Genomic DNA, 22,486 nt, shown 5'->3' on the forward strand with positions numbered 1-22,486 from the left:
ACAACATCCTCCAGAGCCAGCCAGCCTTGGCCTCCCCTGAAAGCAGCTGAAGTAAAATCTCACTGTTTGTTGTTTATTATTTTGTATTTCATAAAAAAACAACACAAAAACTGACTCTGCCTTGGCTGAGAACAGCTGCTGCACACAACTGTTCAGTGCAACTCCAGGGACATGATAATCACTGCTGTCAGTGTTGGAATAAAAAGGAAACCCGAGAGCTCTCTTCTGTAGTAGCAAAAGGACTGACACCACAAGTCACAGGAGGAGGGGAAAAAAGGTAAAAGTTTTTCTCAAAAATATAGCTCTGTGGTAAGAGAAAGGGATGGCTGGGTGTCAACAAGGGGAAAAGCAGTTTATGTTCTGGTCAAACTGCCTCCTCCAGTCCCATTCCATCTGGAGGGACTATAAACACATCTCTGGGCCTCAGCAGGACAGGAGGAGGCAGAAAAGTTACGCTGCTCTGCTCTAAAAGTCAGTTAAAAGAAGTTATAAATTACTATTTTGAAAAAAGCTGGAATTTTCCAGGTGAGCTTCCTTTTTTTTCCTCTCTTCTGTTTGATCTTCACCCATAAATCTTTAATCACAGGAATGCGGTACCTTTGGGGAGAGGAGTTAGAGAGTTAGGGATGGGGAGGAGAACAGCCTTACAGCTGAGCAGAGCATGGGCAGAGGCATCTGGTCCACTTCCAGGTGGCTACAACATCACCATCTAATCCCCACTGCTTTTGCAAGCTCCCTGTGGTCAGCAGGGACAGACAGACACTGCCAGAGGCCACTCATCTCTGCTGGTGACAGAGGTCAGCAACACCCAGGCTGGACATCCAGTTCTCAGCAGCTAAAGAGTTGAGGTCAGACACATCCAGAGAAGCCAGCACAGGGCTGCACGATATTCCTCACACTGCTCCACTCCCTGGCCCTCTGATCTAAGGCCAGGCTGGCTCAGTGAGCACTTAGAGACCACACTGTCTTCCCAAAACTGGCCCAGGAGTTCTGAATGTGGCCAAGGTTACGCCGCTCAGGGTACCAATGGCCAGTCCCCACAGGCCATGTACCTTCTCACAATCCTTCAGGCTCAGCTGCTTTCTTCTTCTAAAATGGAAAGGAGGAAAAATACATCAGTATCATTTGCACCACAGACATGAAGGACCCAGCAAAGCCACAGAGGCTTCCTGGATACATCCCTGTAGAGGTGGCAGCCACCACATGGAACACCCTATAGTCTCCCTCTGTGCCCCCTTCAAGCCCTTGGGATGGGATGCAGAAGCCTGCCAAGCCTCAGGAGCTCCAGCTTCCGCTGAGAATGAGATGAACAGACAGCTGGAGAGCAGCACTTAGACAGGACTAAGTCCTTTGCCACCAAAAGGATCCCTGGGTTTGACCTTTCCAGGGAAAGGAATCTCCTAGGGCAGCAATACAGGAACAAGCCCTTTGAGCCACCCTAATCCCAGCCAAAGATCGGGGTGTCTTAAGACTGGCCACAGTGAACTGCAGGCTCCCCAGGACTGCCAGCAAGGCCAGGACACGGCTCTGTTCGTTCTCTAGCTTGGCACACTGCTGGGACGAGCACCACAGCCCGGGGTCTGACACATACCTCCTTTTTCTTCTTCTTCTTGTGAACCTCAGCAGAGCCATCTGCTACAGGTGCCCCTTCCAAAGATGCCTTTTTGCTCTTCTTCTTTTCTTTCCCAGTCTTCTTTTCTAGGAATGGGAAAGAAAAGCCAACTAAGAGAGGGACTCTGGTATTGTCAGCCTCTGAGAGGGAGCACAGACTGGTAGGAGCACCTCCAGTAAGTTTTTGATCACATCCAAACTTGAGCAAGATTTCCAGAGCAGGAACTGGGTGAAGGCAGAGCTCTGCCACAGGCAGCTGCACCCAGGGATGTTTCCCTAATACCCCTGAGCCAGAGCAGCTTGATCCCACCATCTGTGCACACATGTAAGTGGAATTATGTAGAATTTCCTTCTTTCCACCTTCTGTTGCCCACCTGCTCCAAGGAACTGCTTCAGGGCTGGAGTAGGTGGGCACATGCCAGAAATGAGAGCCAGGGGAGCTGCTAACATAGGATGGACACAAGGTTCAGCTCAGCACAACTGCTCCAAGAGGTTCCACTCATCCCTGTTTAACAGCTCACACAAGGGCCAATGGACAAGTCTGTCTCCTCCAAAAATAAGGGCTGCATTTCAGCAGAACAGAAATGCCCCAGCAGATGTGGCTCAGCCAATCCAGCTTCCCCCTTTTTTTTTAAAGCCTACGAGATCCAGCACAAAACCAGCTCTGATTTGCAAATACAGGCTGCACTGCAAAGAAAAAAATGGCCTTTGGAGTAGGGCAGAGAGCAGGGCACTACAGAACAACAAGCTGTACGAAGGTCCCAAGTGACAGCACAAGAGGAAACGGCCTCAAGCTGAGCCAGAGGAAGTTTAGATTGAATATTAGGAAAAATTTCTTCACTGGACTAGGCAGCCCAGGGCAGTGGTGTGGTCACCAACCTTGGAGGCATTTACAAGACCTGCAGATATGGTACCTGGGGATGTGGTTGGACTCAATGAACTTAGAAGCCTTTTTCAAGACACACGACTCTATGATTCCATGAGGGAAGCAGCCAAGCAGGAAGCCAATGGGAAAGTGGGTGCTACTTGCAAGGCCCTGCACCAGAGGGTGAATGTGCATCAGCTGCAAGAACCTATTGCAAACTAGGCCCCAAGTATAGCATGCTTACTTTTAGGTGTTTTTTTCTTGTCCTTGCTGCCTGCCACCTTGTCCAGGTCACCATCTGCTTTCTTCTTTTTCTTTTTGGGTACTTCTTCATTAGTTTGCCCTTTCCGTTTCTTCTCCTTGGGCTGCCCCACAGCCCCATCCTCTCCCGTCAGCTTCCGCTTCTGAGATGTTTTCTGCTTCTTGTTCTCTTTGTCTTTGCTCTTGGGCGTTTTCACAGCCTTGTCTGCTGTGGAGGATGGTTTCTTTTTCTCCTTCTTTTCTTTTTTCTCCTTTTTCTTCTTCTTCTTCACCTCCAACCCCTCCACTGTCTGCACTGCAGGGACTCTGGCAGCAGTGGTGACCTCAGTTTCACTCCCTGAGCTTGGCTGCTGTGACTCTGGGACAGACAGCAGGGCATGTGATGACGCTGGGGTCACTTGCACCCCTTTTGCCCCAATATTGTTCTCTTTCACTGCCACGGTTTTCTTCAGTGGCGAAGCTTTGAGGCTGGCATGACCTGGCTCTGTTTTTCCTGCCACCTTCTCTTGGTTGGAGGCTTCTGTAGCTTCCTGCCCTGAATGGGGGTTGTTTTCTGCAGAAACAGACAAGAGAGAGAAGACAACTCAGGGAACATTCATTACACAGACTAGTCACAGGAGAATGGAAATATGCATTTGAAGAGGAGCATCCAGTTCTTCTCCCAGAAAAAAAGCTAAACTTGTTGGCATCTACAGCAGTCAGAGAAAGATGCCTCAGCCTGAAGTGGTGGCAACAGCCACAACAGTTGGCTGTTTGACAAGATGGGTGAGCATAGACAGAGCAGTCCTTCCCCAGGACACCATCCCCAGTAAGTTGTGGACTTCCCAGGGTGGTGGGGGTTTCCACACTGTCACGTGTCATCACCACCACTGGCCAATCCCAGAGTCCCTGAGCCCTCTTGAGCCCATAAACAGATGGTTCTGATCTCCTCAGCAGCCCTATGCACAATTTCATGATGTGCCCAAGGGACCAACAGACCCACGTGAGTTTCTAGTGTGGGTCAGAGTTCATCTAAAAGTGTCAGGGTCACAACCAGAGCAGAAGCAGCTTCCAGCTCCAACTCTTACCATTTGCCAACAAACAAGGAAAATGGTGGTACATTTTGTTTCTCCACAGGTCTTCTCATTTGCTTCCCCTCCTCTGCTCTCCAGACATGCAGCAGAGCCCACACAGCCCAAGGGGAGGCTTGAATACCAGCACTGTGCAGCAGATGTTCTTCAGGCAGTGTTTGAACCTTCCACAGAAGCCAGCAATGCACTGTGCACTGACTCCAGGGAGAGCCCTACCTGCTCCTGTTAATTACTGTGGCTAAAGCACATCCTGGAAGAGGCAAAGGCACTGAGCCTTGGAGGCAGCCAGCACAAGCAGGGTGTTCAGGGAGAAGGCTGTGCTGTGGCCAGGGAAGCCAGCAGACGGCAGCAGCACTCCATGCTGTGGCTCTGTGGTAGAGACACACTGGGAACGGGGCTCGTCCCAGTGACATCCTCCTCAGTGTCACCCTTTTGTGCCAGCATGGCTTTGCTCCTGGGCCAAGCAAATTCCCAACCTTGCCAAAGAAGACCCACCTGCTTTGTGGTTTGCAGCCACCTGGTTGTCATCTGTGTCGGAGTCACTGCTGTCACTGCTTGAGCTGTCGGCTGGGGCTGCTTTCAGGGAGCCCTTGGCGAGGGAGTTTGCAGCACTCCCAGCTGCCTTCCCTGGCCCCGCTTCACCTCCAGGCTGGGGGGGAACCGTCTTTGGTGCCTGGGGTGTTACTGGGGTCTTGGAGAGGACTGGGTAGCCTGTGAGGAGGGACTGAAACAGCACAGACACTGAGGAGCCACGGCAGGGCAGCCTCCCACACACCAGACAGGCAGCTCTGTCTCTGCCGCTATTGTCCTCAAAATCCAAGTGAAGGGTCCACCTTTGGCCACCTGTGGAGCCTGCTGTGAGAGCCTAGGGCTACCAGGAGAGGAGCCAGCACCGACAGACACCAGCTGAGCTGACAGCCTCGAGAGCTGGCGGCCAGAGGCGCTCCTTTGTTCTCGCCCAGCAAGGCAGGCTTGGGGGAGGCTCCTGGCCATCAGCGTGCGCCCACGCACAGTTAATGCACTGCAGATGTACTGCACGCCCTGCACGTTACTTACAAAGGGAATCTCATGTCTTGGACGTGGGTTAAGTTACAAACTAAAGTGGGGGAAAAAAAATCCCTGCTGCTCTTGGCACTGTGCGCCAGTTCTCCTGGTTTAACCCTTGCAAGGTACCACGTCCTCCTGTCTCTTCTCCCAGGGAAGGCACCATGAATGCTGGACCCAAGGCCTGGCTGCCCAGGGAAGCATTCCAGGTTCAAAAGCTTCTCTCTCTCTGCCCCCACCAAAAGGTCTTGCTCACACCACTGCACTGGGGAACCCCCATTTCTCTCCTGGCAAATCCACCCAGCACCTTGTCTGCTATGGTTGAGAACTGAGTCTCTCTCAGTCCTACTTAGGAGCCAGCTGCAAGACCTGAGAGGATCCAGACTGCTCAGGTACCATACCTGTGATGCTGCATCCTCCTCCTCCTCACTGGACTCCAAGGAGGAGCTGTGGGCTGTCTGGGCTCCTCCTGGTTTCTGCAGGGAGCCTGCTGGAAGAGCAGAGTTCCTCCTGTTAAACCACTGCTGCCTGGGGCTGAGCTCACCTCCCCAGCACAAGCACTGCCACCAGAAGGCTGCCAGCCTCCAAAGGAAGGGGAGTGCTCTGCCAGGCTGGAGAGGAGGCACCCCTCTCCAACCACTGCACACCTCCCATGGAGTAACAAAAGGCTGACCCCACCCTGGTAGCACTGAGAGCATCTTCTGGGGAGAACTGACCAGGTTTGGGGGGCTGCTTGGGTGCCTCCTCCGTGTCGCTGTCAGAGGAACTGCTGCTGTCTGAGGTGTCCTCTGCCTGGGTGGGTGGCATGGGCTTGCTTGGGTGGGTGTCCTGTGCTGGCTGCAGGACTGGCTTCCTTGCCTTGGCAGTGGAACTTCCTGGGGCGGCAGTGTTGGCTGGAGGAGCTTTTCCCACAGGAACCGTTTGCTTTTGGCTAGAAGCAGCGGGGACCTAGGGAGAGGGAGATGAAATAGATCTGGAAGGAGGAATAACTAACTGCATGAACTATAAGCAGCAGCCCAGAGTAGATGGGCTTGGTCCACCTTGGCCCTTCTTCAGCTGTACTGCTCCAGTTCATGTCACAGTCAGCCCAAGAACCTCTCAGAGGGCCCAGCTGGTCCCAGCCCACAAGGGAAGCAGGCAGCTGTGGTCAAGCAGACAACTGCTATCACAAAAGAATAAACCAGCCAGCCAGCTGGGAGCCAGGAACAGAAAAGGTACCAGGACTAGCCTTTGCTCCTCTGCCTCATCTCATGGGATAATAATCGTGGTTAGGATAGAGCAAGCCCCTCTCTCCCTGCTTCATGAACACATCCCTCAGCTGGGGACATGGCACCAGCCCCAGACCCCAGCAGATGCATCTTCTCCCTCTCACCAGGAAAGCTCCCCACCTTAGTCTCCTCCATCACTACCTTTCCTGCCAGCACGTTGTGCTCTGAGGCATCACTGCTCGAGCTCTCAGACACTCTGCTGGCTGCAGGGACAGCAGGAGTTTTTGTCCTCTTCCCTGAAGGCAGGGTGGCATTTGCCTTTGCAGCCACCATGCTCGAAACCGCAGTTACTTTGACGTTCTGCTGGGACAGACCCTTAAAGAGATGAGAGAGAAAATCAGGACAGAGCAAACTTGGAGGAAAAAGATACAGAGGCATACACCAATCCAGCACAAACTCCTGAGCCCTTCCATCATTTTCAGCGCAGCACCAAGACTTGTGTTTTTTAATTCTCTCCTTTGCAGACCAGCTCTATCTCCCATGAGCCTCTGAGCAAGGCCTCTGGCACAACCAGGAGCAGAAATAAGGGCCAGCACCCTGAGAGTGCCAAAAGCATTAGCTCAGTGCCCCAAAGGCACCTACCCTGAGGGCAGGCAGGGGAAATGTGCTGTGCTTGCAGGCTGTGAATCCCTACCCACTGCAGCACCAGCACTGTAAGACTGCAGTTGTAAACCTTTGCAGAGCAGGCACTTGGACTCCAGGATGTCTTCTACACTCTAATAATCACACACCAAGAGTTAATTGGCAACAGAGATAAACAAAGACACTGACCACAGGGAAAATCTGCCTCTGGATCCACAAGGCAAGAACAGATTAGGGGTCAAATTAACAAGAGCAATTTTGTTACCTCACATTTGAAACCTCCCATCAAACTTGAAATAAAGGGTTAAAAATAGAAAGGCCAGAGGCATGGAAATCTGTCACTGAGGACAGGTCCATGACACAAATGTCAGCAGAGGAGAGAGCAGGAGCCACGAAGAAGCACTCAGCCTCCTGGTTTGTGTTACTGACAAGGCTACGTGAGCAGCTCTCCCCCTCCAGATCTCTGACAAGCTGAGCCTTTGTGGGCTGACATTTCCCTCACACAACATCTGGCCTTTGGAAGGGAAAAGGCCCCGCTCTGCCGTGCAGAGCTGCCAGCCCAACGTGAGCTCTCAGCCCTCTCACACAAAGCTCAAGTTACAGCAACTGCATTATTTTATACAATCTCAGTAATATAAACATGCTTTACTCAAGGACTGCTCAGGATGGCTGCCTGCCCATCAGCTGGTGGGAGACAGCCTTTCTGCGGGCCACAGCCTTAGGCCAACACGGGGAAGGATTTCCTGAGTGCTCATAATGTCCCTCTCCCAGCAAAGGCATGTGTGGGATATGAAATGTGCTTGGGCTCAGAGCACCAGCCAAGCCTCCACTACGAGGAACAGTAGCTGTGTTCCTCAGTCAGTGGGTTTTTTAATGTGGTTTCTTGGGCTCAAACTGCAGCACAAGTGCAGACACCCCCAAGATAGCTTCACACTGAGGCAGCTCTGGCCCCAGGGAGTCAGCCACAGGACTGGCATGGAGACACAAGGAGATTCCAGTGCGAGAGCTGGGATCAGCTCCATGACACTCAGTGATGCTCTCAGCACAGATACAGGGTCACCTCTCTTCTCCAAGGCAGGGGCCTGGCTCCTCCAGCTGAAAGGCAGCAGGACCACTGTGCTACCCTTCAGGGCAGATCCTTCCATCCTCCCAAGGCTTGCAGAAAAGAAAACCAGAGAACCTCAGGGGTCTGGGAGGAACCAGGCGATGGGTTGCCTTGGAGCTACACAGCTCATGGAAAGACTCTTCCTGTAAGGATTTGGCTGCTTTTCCAGTCTAAATTCCTGGAGTAGAGCAGAGGGGACAGAGTCCCAGGGGAGGTCTGGGGTTGTGCGTCTACTCATGTTCCTGTCAAAGCACTCACACTCTCCATTGCTCTCACACACTGCAAGATTGCTGTGGCTGAGATGTGCACCTAGAGCTGGCATCAGCCAGACCCACGGACACTGCCAAGAAAACCTGATCCAGCCAACAGGAGGCTTCTCTGCACTGCTCATCACCTCCACAATTACCACCTTCCAAGTCCTGAGTGTGCAGCACTAAAAGCCCACATAGCCAGTGGGTCAGTGGCTCCTCACCTGGGAAGGGGGGACTATTTCATCCTCTGAATCTGACTCCTCACTGGAATCATCACTGCTGTCCACAGCTGGAGGGGCTGTGGCTGGTGCTGCAGCCGGTGCCTTTTTCACATTTGTTGGTTGGGGCACAGAATTGGTTTTCACTGCAGGAAAAGCATAAGACATTGTCACTGTGAGAAAGAGTTGCTCTTTGTGGCTGTCCAGAGCAGGAGCTGCTCCATGTGCAGGGGAGAGGAAGAAACCCATAAGGATGCAGGTGAGGGATCCTGGCTACTACCAGGAAACTTACCAGCTTGTGGAGGCTGTCTCTGTGCTGCAGGAGACTCCTCTTCGCTGTCAGATGAGTCACTGCTCCCACTTTCAGAGGCCTGGCTTTTCAAGGTGCTTACCACTGCTTTTTCAGGCTGCCCAGCTTTAGCAGCCTGGCTCAGGTTGGGAACAGGCTTGGGCTGTTCTGATAACCTCTTAACAAAAAACAAACACAGGCCCAGAAATGCAGTATTAGTACAGGTGTTGTTTAGGAGTTTAAGTGTAGTTTCAGCCCAGGTTGGGTTTTGTTTTACCCTAACAGAGTTACTAACACTCACACCATCCATGGTGTGTTACATGTGGGAGGGGCTTCAGTCCCTGCCTGGACTGAGCAGCTGTAGATACATCTCTCTGCATTTAGCAATTTCCTTCTGACAGAAACCCCAAGTGTGTTTTACATGAGCACACAGGCTAACAGTGCGTGTAAGCTCCTAACAGCAATTCCTTCTTGAGGCAGAGATGCTGGCTGGGCAGGAGCCTGAGAGCAGGACAAGCACTGCAACCCCAAGACTCCCACTCCAAGGAAGCCTCTCACTTAAGCACGACCTACAGCTCAGGGAATCAGTAGGAGCTGGGAAGCCTTGTGCCATAACACTTGCAAGATTCAGAGACAGTATTAGAGCAGCTACAGCCTGGAGCTGCTAGAGAGCTCAGTGTAGACACAGGGCTGACACAAGGGTTTGGGAGGTGGGGCAAATAGAGAGTGCAACTCAACTTGGAAACTGATTTGTCAACAGGTCTAAGAATTTAGACATCTCCAGACAACAAAACACCTCTGACGCTCACTTGGGCTGTGTCTTTCTGCAGCACCTGTCAACACTCAGATCTTCCAGGATAGACCACAAGCCACTTTCCCTGCTGTGTCAGCACTAGGAAGCCACAGTCACCTGTGCCTCAGATACACAACTGCCAGGTGAGACTCGCTCTCTTCCTGGCCCCTCTCCAAGGACTGCGGATCCCCCTCCTGCACACTGAAGGCTAGCAACAGCAGAGGGAGAGGCAGTGCTTGTGGATGATCTGGGAATTTCCTCCCCTGCAGATATTCCCCAGGCTGGCAGTGTTCTGCACCCGCTCATTTACTCCACTCATGGCTCATCTCCGGGCTGCTCTGCCAAAGAGTACATCGTGTTTGCCAGGGCAGGCAGGCCCTGTGCACCCTGCATGTGACACCAGCCTGCTCTGGCGCTCCATGAGAGATTCCTGCCTGGCTGCCCCACCCCTGCCATGCTGCCAATGCAGTGATACCCCCACAGCCTGCAGCAGAGCACCAGCTTAGCAGCCTTTTGGGAAGACCAATCCTACTGTGCGCTTCCTGGCACAGCCCTGCCACGGGCTGCCACTGGGGCACTGTTTATCATCTCCAAGCCAAACACTAAACAGACAACAGCATCTGCATGTTTATCCCATTACAGAACAGCTCTCCAAACGAGCCAAGCACATTTGACTCTGCTTAGAGAAACAGAAACCTCCACAAGTGCTTGGGGAGGGGGGACTGCAAACCTCACTTCTCTGTTTTGTTTTGATACCAGTGAGTCACAATCTCCAGGAGAGAGGCCAGCTTTGCAATGCTGAAGAGACACAAGTACTTGAAGCAGTCAGAAGAATTCACACACACTGCTCTGAACGTGCTAGCTCCTCTCTGCTAGGAAGAGAGGAGCTGTGCAAGGGAAGAGCTTACCAAGATCAGAGCCCACTAAGTTTTAAGCTCACTCAGTTTTAAGCCCTGCATAGCAACAGGTCTAGCTTCTCCCTCTATGTGGATGCACAGCACAGGGCTGCTCCATTTCCTAACTTAGCTATGGAGTGAGAAAGAGCTGCCATGCAGGGGCATCTTAACACAGAAAGAACACAACAGCATCCACACAGAAACCACCATAAGGTTTACACAGCCTCAGATCTTCCTGGGAGGCCACCAAGGTCCATCCATCCACATCAGACGGATGACAGCCTCAGGTGGGATCTGGCCAACAGCACAGCTGAGTTACATCCAGGGAGCAGGTAACACAGGCAGAGAGCTTCTGACAGCTCGAGAGTCACAGGTACTGAAGTAACTCAGAGAGGAGGAAAATAACTCAAGAGGAAATAATTTTTCCTGCTCCTTCTCCAGCCCCCAAAGCAGGAGCTGCCTGTGGCTCAGTGAGTGTGATGACTCAGCTCCGCACAACCCATCTGCCACTCGCTGGGTCCATTTGCATCCTGCAGCGCTGCATGACAAGAGGGGGAACAACACTGAGCCACGTGCGCCCAGCACGTTGTAAAATCACACTCCAGCACTGCCTGTGTGCCTCGGGAACACCGCCCTGTATGGACTGGGACCAGTGTCTCAGCTGGGTCATGGCCCAGCAAAGGGACAACTGCCACCTGCACAGCAGGGGGAACAGGGTTCAAGGAGGGAAAGAGACCCTCAGTCTCTTGGGAGATTCGGCCTCTCCCCACAGGGCCTGCATTCCAAGATAAAAAGTTGCTGGCACAACTTTTGTCAGCACAACCCACACGGGTTTTCCTGGGATGCTCAAGGAAGACACGGGTTCCCAACACACGGCTGCACGTGCATCTCACACCCACTCCTTGTAAACAGAAGCCAAAGCCTGTCTACAGAGGGCTCAGGTGGCACCTTTGGCTCAAAACACTCAGGAAAGAAGCAGCAGAGCAAAATTAGCAGTTCCAAAAGAAAAGCAGCTCACAGCGTCTTTAAGGTCAGACTGTCCCCCATCACCATCCTTTCCCCCCAAAATATGCGAACACCTTGTCAACTTCTTTAACTAAATATTCCTGAGTCTTCACGGGTAAACATACCAATTAAGCAGTTCAATTTAGGCATGATGTTCATTTTAATTGTGCTAATCCACCCCCACAGGGAAAGATGAAGCAGCTTCCAACGCTCAGTATCTCTTTGGATCTTGCACAGAAGCCAGAGGAAGTTGCAGGATACAGTAAGTCAGTGGTTAGCATATGCCCAAGTAGCAGATGGTGAGGGATGAGCTAAGAAGAGTTTGACTGGGAGGACAGGACTGTGGACACAGCTAAGCCCAATGGTTTATCTTCAGGCTTCACTCGTGGTCTCTGCCTGTAGGCTACTAACATGGGAAGGAACAGCCTGCTTGGCAAAAATAGAGCTCCCTTGATGACAAGCTCTTCCTTGCTGACTCTGGCTGTCGAGGGGTAAATGTCAGTTTGCAAGAGGGAAGATGCTGAAGTGGTTAAATCAGCAGGTAAAACTTGCTGTTGCCAGCTTCACAGAATCAACACTGTAGGACACAAACCTACTCCAGCACAAAAATCCTGCTAAAATGGACAAATCTCGATGGTTTTACAGTGGGACCTCATGGCACAGCTATCAAATAGCTGCTCCTGTCACCTAGAGCTGAATCCTCACATATAATCAATCATGCAGGAAGAGAGCAGCACAGAGCCAACTGTTAGAGAAGCGTCCCCCTCCACCCACCTTAGCAGACCAAGGCTATGAAGACAAAAATGCAGAGCCTCGCTGGCTCCTGCCTGTCAATAGTGAAAGGACGTGTTGACAAAGAGGCTCCCTGCAAGGACACGTGAGGCTCTACCCCCAGCTTCCCTTCCTCCCTTGCAGACAGTAAGGCTGCAGCTCCAAAGGGCTGCTTTCAGGGCACTTTCTGAAGTGTCCTGCAGCTCAGACTTGTGGCAGAAAGTCTCAATACAATGTGCCTAGGGATGCACTCAGGAAGGGATTTGCATCCCTTTCAGTTTGGCCACCGGAGTCCAGTGTGAACTCCCAGTCCTTCTCCTTTGGTTAGAGAACTCTAACCAAACCCTCACAGGAAAGCCAAGACCAAGCTACCTGTGACCCTGCACACAAGGCCACTCCAGAAGGGCAGGGCATGAGTGGACAGCTGGTACCAAACCATTTGCCTCCCACCTCCTCTGGTACAGCTGTGTGAGAAGAGTGAGGCTGTACTTGCTTCCAAATAGAAAGATCTTCCTCTCCAAGGGACTGAGAAACAAGGTAACTCCTGCTGTTTCAAGGAGATCAGTAGCAGCATTTAAGGGATAAACATTAGTCTTGCATATCCCATCCCTTAGCACTGGGCTGAATGCGGCACCTACCTTCTGGCTGATGGGCACAGGGAGATCCTCCTCTTCACTGGCTGACGAGGCAGTGCTCTCCACTGGCTTTACACTTTCAGCAGGCTTCGTGGGAGCACCAGTCCTTCCCAGGGAGGTTTTAGCCTGCTTTGGCACTGCTGGTTTGGGTGCTGTCTTCCCTTGGGACAGTGGGAGTGTTTTTGCTGAAGCTGCTTTGATGGACAGCGATGCTGCTGGTGTACGTTTTGCTGGGGATGGGATGGCCTGGGAGGATTTTGGAGGCGGCTTTGTCTGGACAAGACACGAACAGAGTGAAACAAGGCAAATCCCACAGCAGCATAATTCATTTGCTCAGACTGTAATCAAGGGAAGACATTTCAGAGCCCCCCAGGAAAGGCAAACCCAGAAGGAAGATTAGTGACTGGCAGGACCCAAGGAATTCTTTCATCTAGCTGTGTGGGGATGGTCTCCCAAGATGAGAAAGCAAGACCAGGCATTCTTCATCAGCCTGCTGCTACTACCAGTCCCCTCCAGTGAGGTACAAGGCAGCACTTTGCACTCTCCACAGCAGGGAAGCCCAGCTGCACTACAGTTTGCCAAATTAGACACTGTTTATTGCAATTTATACCTGAGAAGCAAATTCCACCATGATAATTTGCCTCTTCAGGTGGGAAAAGAAACGCTGGGGTTTTTTCTCATTTAAAAGTACTGATGGGTTTTTCAAAGAAAGGCACAATGGGTTGATTAAAGCTCAGAGCAAAGACATGGAGGTGCCTTTTAACACCTCACGCCTCCTTCCTCCCACCCCCAACATGACTTTGCTACACACTACACGCATTTACAAAATTTTCTTTTCACTGCGGTCCCTAGCCCTGACAGGCATGCAAGGAGAGAGGGGATCTCGGAGACACGCACTTGGGTTACTGATGGACGTTCTTCATCTTCACTGTCTGATGAGCTGCTGCTCTCTGATGTGTCATCAGGCTGTGCAGCCCCAGGAACTGCTGTGGATGCAGGTTTGGCCTGGTTTGCTGCCAGTGCTGTTTGTTTCACTGCATTCTTCTTAAGGGACACTGGAGCAGGAGGTGCACTTTTCACAGGTGCTGCATTAGACTGCACTGTTTTCACAGCTGGCTTGGCCTGGGAATGGGGGGAACAAAAGAATCAGGTAACACCTCGGAAGAAAATGGCTGAAAGCTCTAACTGCATGGAATCTGTTTTAAAGTGAGCTACCTTGCTAATTTTGACCAGGACACACTTGTTCAGACCCATGGGCTGTGGAATATCTGAAGCAAGTCACTTTCTCCATGGACTGCCTGGCTATATCCATCAAATTGCATACTAATCACCTCCTACAGATCCAAGGATCTCCCTCAGCTTCAGGCACTAGTAGAAACTGGAATAGAATGGTTGATGTCAGCAGGGGTCTCGGTCACACAGCACGTGCTCTGGTCTTGAGTTTGGGGATCTCACACACCCAGGTAAGGGGTGATGTCAAAATACAGCACTGCAGCATTTCCTCTCTCCTTCAAAAGAAGGGAAATGACTTCCTAGGGACAAAGACTCCATGTTGGAGAGGTTACCTGGATGGCTGGAGTTGCCAGCTCCTCCTCAGAGGATGTGTCCTCACTTGATTCCTCACTGCTGCTCTTGGCAGCCCCAGCCACCGGCTCTGAAACACAAGCGAGGAGAAGTCACGGCTGCTGCCTGCTCTGAGCCCCCAGAGCGTGATGCTAATGTGGCTTTTGATGTCAGGGAAACAAAACAAGCCACAGAGAGGGTTAAGGGGATTTGCAGGGAAGAGGACCTAGCCCTGCTGAAAACATCAATGGCCTGCTGGGAACAGCTTCTCCAGACAAATGCTGGCCCAGAAACACCACTCCTCGAGTGCAGGCAGAGATGGGAAATATTGCCTGGCCACACTCTGACCCTGTACAGTGCTGCCCAGCCACACACAGCTCCTTGCAGGGGCACCCAGCCTGGCTGGGCCTCTGCTGGAAAAGAGCCAAGAGCCAGAACTTCAACGATCTATTTCTCACCCTCCTCCTCCAACACACAGAGACACACTTCAAAACATTTAAAGATTTCCCTGAAGACTTCAAATCCCAAAAGTAATCCCTTTGCAATTGGGAATAAAGAAACAACACTGTCGTGCCTTTCCATAAAGCTGAAAGTATCTGCAGCATTTGTACTGCATCTCCTCTGGACAGGCTACACGGTTACCCCCAACCCCTGGGTATGTGCTGGGTGCTGCCAGACATCTTAGCACAGGATCTGCTGCTTGAAATGGGAGCAAGCACGCTGGATTCATCCCACGGAGCTCCGGAGCTGGCTGCTTTGCAGTGTTCTAGCAGCCTCCCCAAGGAACAAGCATCACTCTGAGCTTTCCAGCAAGGAAGCTGAAAGGAACATGCTGAAGGCACGTCTCAGATCCAATCTGCTGCAGAGCTGGAGCTCACACACACCTACCCCACCCTGCAGGCTCCTTACCCGCTTTGGGGGCTGGGGCCTTCACAGTTGGTGTCTCCTCTTCCTCCTCGCTCTCAGATGAGGAGCTGCTGCTGCTGCTGGAACTTTCCGGTGCTTTGGTTGTTACTGGTGCTCTGCTTTGCCCTACTTTGGCCACAGCTGCTGTGGCATGTCCAGGCTTCCTAGAACTAGGCAGTTTCTCGTCCTTGGCCGGGGCTGGAGCTGCAGCTGAGGCACTGGGCTGCTGCTTGTTAGAGAGCACAGTTCTGTCGGCAGCAGGGAGCACCGCTGCTCTGCCTGCTGGGGCAGTGGGCTTGGGAGGAGAATGCAGGGAGTTGGCAGCTTTGCTACCCACCACAGCTGCTGTCACCTACAGGAAATAAAGGAAATTAGAAGGCTACACACAGATGAGGAGCTAAATTGGAGACAATGTACCCACAACAGCAATGTGGCAGCCAGGTAAGCCAGAGCTCTTTAAGGAAGTGTTTGGGGGACAGGTATCTAAGAAAAGGCTTATGGCAGCATAGGAGGGTCATTTAAATATGATTTCCACCCCAGGACACAATTCTACACATGCTGATGAATCTGGGACAGTCCTGGCCTCGGAGTACCAGCAGCCTTCAAGGCCAGGAGCATTGCCTTACCGTCACTGCACCTTTCCCAGGCGGAGCCTCCTCTTCTGATGAGGACTCATCTTCCTCACTGCTTTCTACATTCACTACTGAGTTCGTGGCCAGAGAAAGGCTGGCTGCTGCACAGGAGAGAGCCACACAACAGCTGTGTGAGTGTGTTTCTCACATCAACACAGTCTCTGGTTTGAAGGAGGGCCCCAGTAGCAGGACAGTGTCCCATCTCCACACCTGACCCAAGACCATCACCACTGCTGTCCCTGTGACAGGCAAGTGCTTTGCTTCTTCACCCCCTCCCTCTCCCAGCCACCAAGACAGAGAACCTATTAAGATCTGCAGTTTTCCAAAGGCTGGTCTACAGCAGATCAGACTGAGCCAAAATATATCAGACAGGGCTTTTTGTTAGACTCCACAAGCCAACACCTCCTACATCAGCTGCACGGGAGACCTATCCCCACCTCAGACACAGGGCACTGGCTTTCCAGACCAACTAACAAGACCTTCCCTGATCCATGAAACAGGCCTGCCTTTGCTGGCCCAACACACACCTGGGACCAACTAGACGGTGCTCCACAGTGGGCAGCAAGAGGTTCCCAAAGCTTCATCCAAGCAACAACACCCATCCCTCCCCAATGAATCATAACAGGTTTTTTCTAGCTTCAGCAGACATCTGTGCTCCTCAGAAACTCCACACGAGAAGGGGGTGCTAAATTAGTTGTCCTATTTTTCTATGAGCACAAACGAATAGCCATCACTTTACAAACATTTTCTCTAGCCAAGCAAGCTGGGCTGCTCCTACACAAGTCTCCGGTCCTACTCTGTCAACTCCAGGAGATGAAAGGCTCCTACCATTTGCCGCTTCCGCCTTCTCTTTCTCATCTTCTTCCTTCTCTGAGCTCTCGGAGCTGCTCACGGGATCGGGAACTCTGATCTTTTCTGGGATGGCTGCCTCCTCATCACTCACCTTTCTTCTCCTGGAATTTGGTGGAGTTCTGAGAGAAGACAATGGATATCAAAACGGGGAAAAAAATATCTTGAACAAATTAGAATATAATTATTCATTCACTCTCAGATCAGGCTCCAGCCTAAGAATAGGCAGTGTCATTTCTCTACAGAGGAATCCCTAAGAGGGTGGGAGAAATAATTCTCTAACCTCCAAGGGACATCTCCAGTCCTCAGTAGACATCCAAGAGCAACATACTCCTGCAACACTCACAGGAGATACTGAACCTAGACCATTTTTCTGTGCCCTAGGCAGGCTCTTTCTCACTTTAGCAGAGAAATAAAAACATACACAGTCAGGCTGGTGCTCGATAGAAGGCATCCTCCAGAACAAATTCCATCTCCAGGAGGCAGCTACAGCCTCAAAGTAAGTGTAGCCTCAGGGTTAGGGCAGATATCCCCACAATACCAGGTCCTGGTATTCCACAGGGCCAGGAGAAGTCAATCTAAAGGGTACAAAAGCTATTTGAACTTGGGCTCTCAAGTCAAAAGGGCAGGAAAGTCAGGTTGCAAAGAGGTTTAAGAAAGGAAGTGGCTGGACCTACGGAAGATGTGTTGGAAAAACAGGAGGAAGAGGCCACATAAGTATTAAACACTTAAGCTGCTCAATTGGGTTAAAACATTAAGCTGGAGAAAGATTTTCCTTCCAGGCTCTAAATCCTACCTGTACCAGAACAGATGATGTGGCTAAAGTTACCCACGTTTTCATGTGAGAATTAAAGACAACACCTTTGCTTTATTACAAGGGTAACACTGGGCACACACCGGTGTGATTCACACATGCAATACTTCTAAGCCCTGGGACACACAACTATCAGAAGCAAATATCCTCTCTTCTGGCCCAGTTTAGCTCATTTTATTAGTTCATCTGTTTTAAAAACAAGATTAGTTTAATAATTTGACGAGTAAAGATTGTGCTTGGTGTCAGAATGTTCTGGCAGCACAGCTGCAACAGCAAGTTTTGTGCAAGCAGGCTGCACCAAAGGCGTGTTGGCTCTTAGAAAGTCCTGTAGCTACTCCAACAATCATTTTAATAAAGCAAAAGGGCAACCCACACAGGTAGGTCTGATCCTGCAACACCTTCCTGATCCAGTGGCTGCTGACAGCACAACACAGCCTGATATGAGAATCTGCTGTGAGTGACCAGGAGCTCAGGAATACTCTCTGAAGGGAAGAAATGGTGTCTGCTAGTGCTGTCCCTGTAGCATTCCAGAACATCCTGAGGGCTGCAGGGCTCAGGCTGCTCCCAGGGCTGAACTGGTCCAGCTTTCCCCTGCTCCAAAGGCACCCTTCCACCCCCTCTCTGCATCCTCCAAGAGTAAATGCAGCTCTGGAGGGAGGCCACTCCTGTAATGGCAAGTCTCAGCTTTAGGCTCACTCTGGAAGAGTTTCTGCAGGACAGCACCAAGGATGGCCTTGGTGAGAAGGGCAAGAGCCACAGGGTAGATTAAGGAAGGATATTTTTGGGCCAAAACACCTATGAAGCAACAGGAAGTGATAAAGGCAGCTCACTCACAGGAGCACTCCAGGATTAAGATAACTACTGGCCAACACACCTCTCTGAACATTTTGACTCCGAACCAGGCAGAACTCAGACAGACCAGGAATAACAGACGTCTTTGTGGGGCAGAACCATAAGAGAAGGGTGACACTGAAGAAAAAGGAATTAAGCCTAATGCAAATGCCTTGTTGCCCCTCAATTTTAAAAGCAACAGTGTCTGGAAAGGCTTGCTGCAGCAGGCAGGATAACCAGCCCGTGGGAAGGTCACCATCAGCACCCATGAGAGCAGTGAACTGTCAGAGGGAGGAACTGCAAATGTATTTCTACGCTGCTACATCCTCTAGATCCAGCCTTTCTCCTGCTCAGGGATGGAGGACAAGAGCAAGGCACAAGGCATCAAGCAGAAAACACCTTTGAAAAAACACTTCCCAAGGCTGCTGGCATGGCCACGCTGAGGAGATCCTCACTCCAGTGCTCCCAGCTCCACGGATTCCCAGATAACCCAGCACTGAGGCTGCCACAGGCTTCTCTGCAGTGCTGCACTCCAACATCCAACCAAAGCGAGCACAGGCTGGGTGCAAATATCACAGATGGGAAGACTCCCTCCTGCAGACCTTCAAATGGGGGATAACGATGCAGGAAGGCGTTTGGAACATGTAAGGACTTGAAAGGACAGGCTGAAACCAAGAGATTTCCTCTGAGTCAGATCATCTGTGATCTGTGCCAAGGTTTAAGTCCCTGTAAGAGTTCTGGCATTTCAGCATCTGCTCAACTTCTCTGTTCTCGGGTCAATAATCCTGCAAAGCACGTGGCTTTAAAAAGAAAGTGAAACAGAACTGGGAAACAGATTTCTTGCAGTAAAGCATGACTCTGAGCTCCACAACACTCCAGCATCATCTGCCCAAAACTGAAGTAACAACTTATCTCCAAGCTCAGGAAATTTTAAACCAGCATATCCTGAACATCTGAAATGAATTGCTGTGAAACCAGAGGTTAGGAGAAAACTCTGCTGAGCACAGTTATCATCGGAAATCCTCCAACAACACGGAATTCCAGCAAATAAAAATCACACATGCCACGCAGCTTAGCCGTCAGCACAGTCTGGAACATATTTGATACTTATTCTCTCCTTTGACTTACTTTTCCCAGTGGGTAAAGATGTCCTCGAGAGAGGTCGAGAGGGAAGGGAGCAATTTCTGTGAAAGCAGAGTGAACACCAGTCAGGCACCGGCCCCGTTTCGGGATGTGACCACCAGACAGAAGCAGCGACCGCAGGGGCCCATCCAAGACTCCCCAGGAGAACGGGACCGTGCCTCCCTGCACACACCTTCCGGCGAATCCCTCCCACTCCCCGCCGCGCTGCACCCAGGGCCACGTGTTCCCCTGGAGACTTCTCCCGGAGCAGCACGTGTTCGGGGAGCAGCAGCCCCCAGTACGGGAGGCTCTTCCGGGCGGGCTGCCAGCCTTCTCCCCTCTCCCCGGCCGGCTCGGGGCCGGGACGCCCCGCGGCCACCAGGAGCACCCGCTGGGTGCAGGGACACCACGTGGGTCCAGCGTGGAGCGGCGGGCCGGCGTGCAGCCTCGGGCCCGCGGCGCGCCCGGCCCTCACACGGCGCTCCCGGTGGTCGGTGAGGGCGCGAAGGAGGACCGGGCCCTGCGGCCCCACCGAGGCCCGCGCTCCAAGACCGCCGCCCCCCCCCCCACCCCCGCTGCCACCCCCGCGGCCGGGGCCCGGCCGCCCGTTACCTGCCCGCTCTGCGCCTGCAGCTCCCGGGCGGCCCGAGCGAAGCCGCCGCGGAGCAGGTGCTGGTGGATGAGGGCGAGCAGCTCCCGCCCGCCGCCGCCGTCGGCGGCCATGGCGCGGCCCGCGTGCCGCGCCGGAGATACGCCACTTCCGCTTCCGCCGCGCGGCCCCATGGGAAATGTAGTGCCGGGAGTCGCCGGGGGCAGCATGTGGGGGGACTCGGTGAGGAGGGGTTTGTCATCTCGTGGGGGTCTCTCACACCGCCACGGGGGGAAGAGAGGGAGAAAGAAGGAGGGGGTCACCCCATGGGGTCTCTCATGCCATCCCAGTGGGAGGCGGGAAGAATGCCGGGGCAGAGCGGGGTTCACCCCATGAGATTCTCTCACACCCCCTCGGCTGGGGATGGGGGACAAAGAAGAGCGGGGGTCACTTCACGGTGGTCCCGCATATCGCTCTGGCAGGGGATGGGGGAGAAGGGAAAGGGGGTAGCCCCGTGGCGGCTCCCTACCCGGCCCTGGCGGGGGATGGAGGAGAAGGGAAAGCGGGGGGGGTCACCCCGTGGCCGGAGCGGGGCCCTTCCCACCCCCTGGGCAGGAGACGGGGGCGAACAGCGAGCGGCGAGGAGGGGGAGGATGAGCCGCCCACCAGCGAGGGTGGCACAGCGGGGGTCGTTTCAGCGACACCATATGTAATTCTATATTATTTCAGAACAGTTTTCCATAAGATTCATCCACAGCGCTCCGGAGCCGAGTCCTCAGAGCTGATTTAGTGCTGAGTGGACTTTGAGCTGTTTGTAGGAGCCGCTCTGGCATTTTTGGGGCTTAAACAAGCAAAGGGCCAGAGGGAAGAAGCTGCTCCTGATGCAGAGCAGCTGTTGGAGAGGGGCCTGTGACAGAGGGGCTGCCCCACTACCACCCCCCACCCCGCGCTGATACTTTCCAGGAAAAATCTGGCTCCCATCACTTTGGCAGGGGTTTATTTTTGGAAGGTTTAATAATGTCCGTGGTGCGCCTGTCGCTCATTCAAAATACAGACCCTTTATTTGTATTCATAGGCAGGATTAAATATAAAACTGGCCTGGCTCCAGCTGGCTCTTGCACCAAACGTCTTTGACACCAGCATCGTCCAAGGCTGTAAAGTCCAGGTGGCAGTTTTACAGCTCCTGTAAATGAATCGCAGACCTGGACAGCCCTTTCTGGGTCTGACCTCCCTCTGCTCACATGGTCACTGCAGCCTCATGTAAATGTGGCCACAGCACACACCACGATGGGGTGGTTGGGCCATGATGGTGTCCCAGCACCACTGTGGCTGCTCTGAGGTGACCTGAGGCACAAGTCTCAGCTGGTGGCCTGGTTGGGGGCCTGGTTCTCCTACCTGGAGAGAAAAAGCCAGATGGAAGCATCCCAGGGCAGAGAGCAGAGAAGGGTGTCCCCTGGGGAGGCTGTGGACAGGGCTGAGTGGACAGAGGCAGCCTGGGGATGCTGTTCATGGCCTCTGAAAGTGAGTTTGGGTGGAGATTGAGCCCCCAGAGTCCAGAAAGGGCTCTCTCTGCTGCAGGGATCTGGATGAACAGCTTTGGACCTACTTTGACATGGTCTGGAATGGCTTTATACCTCCAGGAATTTCTCAGTTTGCTTTGTTTATTTAAACAAAACCCTTCAAATCTGAACACTAATCCAGCTCCTACCAGCAGCCTGGTGATTAGAGGAGCTGCTGCCCCAGGCTCAGGGTCTCTCCTGGGCAGCAAAGCTCTCCAAACATCTTGAAACAAATGTCAAACTATTAGTGGAGGCTTGTGTGGTGCAGGGAATTGCAAAAGCACTGTTTGGAGAGGTCTGGGGGGAGGGTGGATGGGACATTTAGCACTGGGAAGGTGGCAGATGGCCAGATTGGCAAATCATCAAGATGCCAGCAGAGCCACAAAGGAGGGGAGCACGTCCTGCTAACCTGCAGGGGTGGGACAATGCAGAGAGACCCTCAGGTCAGGTACAGACAGGCGAGGGGAGCACAGTCCTGCAGGGTGGGGTTGGAAGTGTTCAGCCAGCCCAGCTTTTCCATAGCCCTCTGATCTCTGTGCCAAGGAGTGATTCTTTACAGGGTGCCTGGGGAAAGCAACTGCATTATTTTCCTCCAGCATTTGGATGCCAGGAATCCAACAAGCCCCTGCTCTGCTGCATTTTCAGGCCTCCCCTCTTCTCCCATGGCTAAGGGCACACATGCACTAGAAAGCATAAAGAGTTTGGCTTTGACCAACTTCAATAAAGCATGGAAGGGGGGAAGATAGATGGGCACAGATGGGAGGAAACGCTTTCGGGAGAGACTGCTTGAGAAAGGCAAACGGAGGATGTTAAAGCTCTGAGCACCCATGCACAAATGGCTTGAAAAATTGACTCCATTTCCCCCCTACCCCCACCAAGTGTCTTTTCACTGGTCTGCCGTAGTTCAGGGTCACCTGAGTCCAAAGCTTCATGCCCTCAAACCATGAGGGTACACTC

The 22,486-nt window shown here is 52.5% G+C and overlaps 1 protein-coding gene across 3 annotated transcripts; it reads right to left on the reverse strand.

Annotated features, from left to right (window-relative positions):
- Positions 1-57: 57 nt before the first annotated feature.
- TCOF1 (treacle ribosome biogenesis factor 1) lies at positions 58-20,133 on the reverse strand. Of its 3 annotated transcripts, XM_032124826.1 has the most exons (18): positions 19,994-20,132; positions 19,388-19,443; positions 16,594-16,736; positions 15,760-15,866; positions 15,137-15,485; positions 14,230-14,318; positions 13,562-13,786; positions 12,668-12,937; positions 8,568-8,742; positions 8,279-8,421; positions 6,261-6,434; positions 5,568-5,799; positions 5,253-5,341; positions 4,303-4,531; positions 2,721-3,290; positions 1,592-1,698; positions 1,053-1,089; positions 58-597 (listed from the first exon to the last, which is right to left on the reverse strand). In XM_032124826.1, exons 1-17 carry the CDS (start codon positions 20,102-20,104, stop codon positions 1,057-1,059), a joined length of 3,102 nt encoding a protein of 1,033 aa, XP_031980717.1. In that variant the 5' UTR covers positions 20,105-20,132; the 3' UTR covers positions 58-597; positions 1,053-1,056. The 3 variants fall into 3 exon arrangements, with proteins under 3 accessions (XP_031980717.1, XP_031980720.1, XP_031980716.1); XM_032124829.1 differs by having other exon boundaries at positions 58-1,089; positions 5,253-5,338; positions 19,994-20,133; XM_032124825.1 differs by having other exon boundaries at positions 58-1,089.
- Positions 20,134-22,486: the final 2,353 nt, after the last annotated feature.

Source organism: Corvus moneduloides, chromosome 15, assembly GCF_009650955.1.
Source record: "Corvus moneduloides isolate bCorMon1 chromosome 15, bCorMon1.pri, whole genome shotgun sequence".
Classification (NCBI taxonomy): Eukaryota; Metazoa; Chordata; class Aves; order Passeriformes; family Corvidae; genus Corvus; species Corvus moneduloides.